General features: G+C 45.3%; 1 protein-coding gene across 1 annotated transcript; it reads left to right on the top strand.

Moving 5' to 3' along the window:
• Positions 1-4488: 4488 nt before the first annotated feature.
• rgs16 (regulator of G protein signaling 16) lies at positions 4489-6436 on the top strand (the record flags this gene model as incomplete). Its single annotated transcript, XM_080429872.1, has 5 exons — positions 4489-4532; positions 4792-4875; positions 4986-5047; positions 5383-5549; positions 6230-6436. 5 exons carry the CDS (start codon positions 4489-4491, stop codon positions 6434-6436), a joined length of 564 nt encoding a protein of 187 aa, XP_080285998.1.
• Positions 6437-6855: the final 419 nt, after the last annotated feature.

Below are 6855 nucleotides of genomic sequence, written 5' to 3' on the forward strand. Positions count from 1 at the left end.
GCTGGAAGCACCACGGTGGATTCGAACTCACAACCTCTGTGGAGGTGGGCAGGGACTTTACCACTGCGCCACCCGAGCGCCTAACCACTTGAACCCTAGTGTCCCTATTATGGGGGCGAACCTGCAGCGGTAATAGCCATTCTACAAGCTTACAACACGTCACATTTTGCGCCAGTAGAGTGGTTAACCATGATTAGTGACATGATTAATTGCATTCTTATGCAGTTCTTAAAAACCACATACAGTAGAAAATGCATAAAAAGTACGTGTGAAGATTTCATGAATACTGCACAATATCTTCCAGGCAAGTAAGATGATATTGTTTAGTTGACTGTTTTATTTTACTTTTTGTGCCCAAGTCATACCAACGGGCAAGACAAAATCTCAAGGCACCGACAATGCAAAACAAATAAACTTTTTGTTTTAACTTGAAAAGTGCACTCCTCTAAGCGCAGACCTCCGCCAGGCCAGGTTGGCTACCCAAAACGGAATTAGATTTAAAATCTTATTAATGCATCTTCATCACACGACTTCAGAGATTACAGATTTGTGGTCAAAATCTGTACGAGTGGTAGCAAAAAGATTTGTGGTACATTTTGCACAAAATGTACCCCTCGCGCAAACTTTGAAAGCCAATTAAACATCTGACAGATACATCTTCATCATCTGACTGCAGAGATAATGCGAACCAATTTGCATGCAAATTGGAGTGTTCAGAGTTCAGACAAGCACTCCCTGACAACTGGTACTGGACGTAGTGCACGAAACTCAGTACTGGGGGCAGCGTCACTAACAGACTTGCCAAACAAATCCTCTTCAAAGGCATGCATAAACACCTGACATGCGTGCATATGCATGTCTGTTAGCCCGCCTCTGATTGGACAACAGACCCACGTGACAACCAACCAGTCTAGGAAGTAAATAGAAGACCTAACTAACACCTGAAAGGGGGTTCAGGTGGAGCATGGTTCAGGTGGAGCAGAAGGCGGTAGCGGAGCCTCTGTGGCGCTGAGCTGTTGGTGGCCAGCAAGGGCTCCTGGACACTGGGCGAGGTACACTGGTGGCGGTGGGAATGATGCCGACCACGGCTACTCCTGGTGGCCCCAAGACGGACAGGTTCAGGGAGCACTGGGTCCCAGGCTTATGCACCCAAGCTTTATTGATGGAGCAGGCTAGGTCGCTAGCCAACTGGAGGCTAGTAGGCCGGGTGCTAGCTGACAGCAACACAGGATGGGAAGCAGGGGACACTGGAGCTACTGGTTCAGTCTTAACAGGGCGGTTGCTGGATAGCAAAGATGCCAACATGGTGGTCAGTTGTCTTGCTCTTCCATCCACCAGACTGGCAAGGTTTGGTCTCGTCTTCGTAAAACAAATAAACCTCTCTCAGGGCCAACCTGAGAGCCGTCTCCTGCTGCCGAACACAGGTAGCTACACATAGCTATTGATAGCAAGGAGGTCGTCGTCAATTTCCTGGAGTTCTGATGGGTCCATTGTGGCCAGTTTGTACTGTCACGGTGTGTCATGTGAAGACCCAGAAGCAGAACCAAGCAGGCAGACCGAGGAAGTGATGATGTATTAACAAAACTCACATTGCTGTGTAGCAGGGGTATTTATACACAGACAGGAACACACTGTAACATTGACTACAAACTGGCAAGGGAATACTGAACACAGGGACACAGGACACAGGTGAGCACCATAAGGACAATTAACGCATCAGGTGAACACATTTGCTAAGTAAAACAGGAAACTAGGACAAAATTACATAATAAAAGTAGGGGCACCGTTTTATGTCTGCGCTATTGGGTGCGCAACGTGCGCGAGCAACGCGCGCGGGCAACGCGCGGCCAGCGTGAAAATGTAAAAAAGTTTTTTTGCGGGTTTGTTTTTTAATGCAGTTAATTCGGTTAATTTGGTACAAAAAATTGTTTTTTCTTTTTCTCTTTTTGTGATGAGTTTGTGATGGGTGCTCGTCATTTCTCCTGGATGCTTTAGCCCCGAGGCACCCACAGTATCGGCGCCCTTGTGTGTGTGTGTGTGTGTGTGTGTGTGTGTGTGTGTGTGTGTGTGTGTGTGTGTGTGTGTGTGTGTGTGTGTGTGTGTGTGTGCGTGTGCGTGCGTGTTCCAAGGACAGTAAATCCTCATTTTGCCGGAAACCTACTTCAGTTAATTGTGCCTTTACACCACCTTGAACACGAGCCATTTTCCTTTCCCATGTGACTGATGGAAACCTAGATGGAGGTTGAGTGGGCTGACATCATCACAGTGGTGTGTGTGTGTGTGTGTGTGTGTGTGTGTGTGTGTGTGTGTGTGTGTGTGTGTGTGTGTGTGTGTGTGTGTGTGTGTGTGTGTGTAGGCGTTTGGGTTCCCACAGGCCTTTCAGACCAACACAAGCCTTTGATTTCCTGATAATAAAGGGTACAATTGAATGTTCCCTTATATTGCGGTGCTAAAGAGATTAGGTAACACTCAAATTGTTCTCTTCTCCCCTATGAGCTATCCACAGTACATCCGCAATGTTACAGATGGATAAATGAACACGGATTGAGGCATTTATTACTACACATTGGATGGCCAACGTTACGCAAATCCTACATTTACTTTTACTATCTCCTTGCTGTCAGGCAGAAACCTCATAACTCCATAATTCAAAGTATTTAAGTTTTTCCGTAAATGAACGCCCTATTTCATCATACAAATACGGCCATTTTCACGCAAAAGAAGAGGAACGGTTTTGGACGTTCTCCACCCAACACCGGCGATGAGGCCGTTTACAGCAGGGTTCTTCAACAGGGGGTACAGGACCCCTAGGGGGTCCTCAGAGTTACTACAGGAGGTCCCGCCAAATCTTTGTGTCATAGGATATATATTTTTTAATTTAATAGCACCAATAGCAGCAATAGCATCCCTATTCTAAGGAGAACTTTTGCCAAAAATAGCAGATCTCACAACACCTCGCGCTGCAAGGCGTTGTGAGCTTGTAGATCGGCTATTTTTGGCAAAGAGAAGGAAAAAGGAGCAGACTAAGTACATAGTGAAAGGTCAACTTTACTAAGTATTGACGGTTTAAGTGGTTAGATGTCTGAAAATACACATGAATCTAACATACACTGATGATAGTGCTGTCAAACAATCTATGAAAAAGTTTAAACCGCATTTCCGATATGTTGTGGGGGGGGGGTCCATGCGTCATCTCTCTCTCAGATAGGGGGTCCTTGGCCTGAAAAACGTTGAAGATCAGTGGTTTACAGCATATAGTGTACATTCTTCACGCACAATTATTTCCATACACTGTTGTGTAGAGTAGACTGACTGTTCTCAAGGCTGATTGAACCGTTTTCCCACAGCATAGCTCAGAGGTGAACAAACTGGGTCATGAGAGATGTCTTGCAGAGTGTGTACAGCAATATCAGAAATGCAATGAATTAGTCGATAATCATGTTTGTTAACTGCCATGTTGTTAGATGGATTTGTTTCTGTATTTTTATGAGAAGGCTTTAGTGTGCCTTAACATTAATAGTTTGCCCGAAGAAGACCTTGCTTTTGGTCAAAACATGTTGTTTGTCCTCGGCTGAAAAAAGACAAAGCAAACAATATTTGCTTGCAAACATTTTCATTTTTATCTCCACAACAAGTGCCAAAGGCGCTGTGCGTGCGTGCGTGCGTGCGTGCGTGCGTGCGTGCGTGCGTGCGTGCGTGCGTGCGAGCGAGCCGCGTCCGGAATCTTCTTCCTAATTCATTCAAAATTGTTTGTTTATTTACTAAAAGAGTGACTTTCAGACCTGTTTCACCAGTGGAAGTCGATTTAGATTTCTCGCTAATATGTGGACTTGGACGAGCATAATTACGCTTTGCTAGAGGTTTGAGGTTGTGTAGTTACCACAACCTCAAACCATTACCAAAGTATAATTATGCATAAAGTTAATGTCCACATCTGATTAGCACCAACATACAAAATGTGTTATTTTCCCTACACCAAATAAAAAATATAGACAGTTATACACACACACATGTCTGAGCACATGTGCAACACACTGTATGGGAAGTTCCTATTGTGGGTTTAATGTTTTTGGAGAGGCCGGATACAGTGAAACAATTTTTACCATGGCAACATTTCAGGGACACTGAAAATTGGAACACAGAATTATAAGCTTACAATACATCGTTTTTATCAATTTGTCAGCTAATGTACTGGCTTGTCCTTGCCCCCCACCCTTTCCTCCCATTCTGCTCTCTCTCTCTCTCTCTCTCTCTCTCTCTCTCTCAACCCCCACCTCCTCCCGCCATGTGATTGGCTGAGAGGGCTGATGACGCGTTAGAGGTAGCAGTATATAATCTCTGTTCCGCTACGTTGCAGACACTGCTGCTGCTGCTGCTCCGCCTCCTCCTCTCTTGAGGTTTGCCTGACGGATAACACACTACAAGCTACTGTACGACGCCTGCAGTACAGCACTGCGCTGAGCTGAGCATCACCGCCGCTGCTACACAATGTGCAAAGGACTTGCATCACTGCCTAACTCCTGTTTGGAAAGGTACGTCAGACCTTCTGGCTTTTATGATTAAAAATTAAATGATTTGGATTGTAATGAGGATTGGGGGTAGAGTATAGTTTACAGAAATTAAGTAATATAATATAAAATAAATACAAGTGCATTGCCATGGACTACCAAATTGAATCGTTAACACAACCGGCACCTCATATACATCAATTTACTTGTAATGAAATGTTTCCGTAAATATGTATTCAAAGACTACGTTAAACTGATCATGTTTTTGTTTCCTTTTTTCCAGGGCTAAGGGACTGAAAGCAAGGCTTGGAAGTATTTTGCTGAAACCAGATTGGAGTCTTTCTCGCTGCAAAATATGGAAAAATAGGTAAGCCTTGGGAATATTACATCCTATTTAATGTGCATATAAACAGCTTGATGCATTTATTAAAATGCCAGGTCAATCCTAATAGTGCTGGGTCCCTGTGTGTTTCCCAGGCCTGACCTGCAGGAATGCTTGAGGTGGAAAGAGTCCTTTGAAAATCTCCTTGCAAGTAAACGTAAGTAGGCTTTTTAGACTTGACCAATGTCTTGACACCTTCACACAAATACACTATACATAAATGAGCACACAGGCACACACGCACGCACGCACGCACGCACTCACGCATGCACTCACACACCCACACCCACATGCACGCTCATGCGCACGCACGCACCCACACACACGCGTGCACACGTGCACACACACACACACACACGCGCGCGTGAGCGCACACACACACACACGTGCACACACACGCACACACGCACACACGCAGACTATCACATACACAGTGCCATAGGAATCATGTTGTTTGTCAGAATTAACACCGGCCTCTCTCTGCTCCCTCAGATGGACTGTGTGCCTTCACAGATTTCCTGGTGTCTGAGTTCAGCGAGGAAAACATTGCGTTCTACTTCGCCTGTGAGCAATACAAGTGCATCAAATCTGCTGCAAGGCTGCCAGCTAAAGCCCAGAAGATCTACGATGAATTCATTGGCATTGATGCGCCCCGAGAGGTAAGAAGCAACCTTATTTAAATTGAGTCCTAGAACTTGAATATAGACACATTATCTATTATTATACTTGTCTACACCAGTGGTTCTCAAACTTTTTCATGTCAAGGACCCCCAAATTTACACTTATTAGCCGGCGGCCCGGCGGACCCCCATTTGAAAAGATATGCCAGGGACCCCCATAAGAGAACATTTTTTACAGCTCTAGCAGTGATTTTCAACCATTTTAATTTCAAGGACCCCCAGTTTGACATGCATTATTAGACTACGGACCCCGATGTAATGGCATTTATATCTCTGGGACCCCAATTTATATTGTAAAATCAATGTTAATTTAACTCTGAGAGTGTACAAATGGAACCGAATGGACCCGTTAGGGTCCATTCGGTTTCATTTGTACACTCTCTGAGTTACAGAACCATAAGGGTCCATTTGGTTCCTAACTATCCATCATTTAAGCTGGGGACCCCCTGGAACTGACCCCTGGGGGTCCCCAGACTCCACTTTGAGAAACAATGGTCTACACTATAGTTTCTACAATATAATTGTTTCAAAAACAATAGTGCTGCAACAATCTTATGTGCTGTACAACAACACACACACGTCCACAGAGAACGACGCATAATGACCAAAGTTGCCGTGTACTAACTACCTGCTGTCTATGCTTCACTCTTTGTCTCTAGGTCAACATTGACCACGAGACACGTGACATCACCACAGCCAACCTGCTGGCACCCTCTGGCTCTTGTTTTGATCTGGCTCAGCACAGGATCTACATGCTGATGGCCAAAGACTGCTACCCTCGCTTCCTGCGCTCCCCAGTGTACAGGGAGCTGACCATCCAAGCCGGCAGCAAGACCTTCAAACAGCCCCAACAGGAGAACATATGAAGGTGAAGAAGACGTGGTCGCCTTAAGGGTGGTTGAGAATACATGGAAGGCTCGATGGCCGTTAAAGCGCTTGATGTTTGCGGGATGAGGCCCGGACAAACGCGGAGAGACCGCGGGAACTTGTCAAGGTGGCTTCTAGAAGTGGATGGATGTATTGTGCGGGCAGCCGAACGCCATCTAACATTGAGGTGCATTGAGGAAGAAAATGAGAAACGGAACGGGAGAAGGGGAGAAAGAAATGAGAAGCGCGCAGAGGCAGAACGGGGAGGTTCCTCTAAGTGGACTGTTGAAATGCAACATCAGTGGAGCTGATAGAAATATCAAGAAATTAAGGTCTTTTGTTCATGTGCTGTAGTAAACAGGCTACGTGACAATCAGACAAAATGCCAGTTGTGGGAGAATGCCTTTTCTTTGCCTTT

The sequence above is a fragment of the Gymnoscopelus braueri genome, assembly GCF_963280865.1.
Source record: "Gymnoscopelus braueri genome assembly, chromosome: 6".
In the NCBI taxonomy this organism is placed as follows: Eukaryota; Metazoa; Chordata; class Actinopteri; order Myctophiformes; family Myctophidae; genus Gymnoscopelus; species Gymnoscopelus braueri.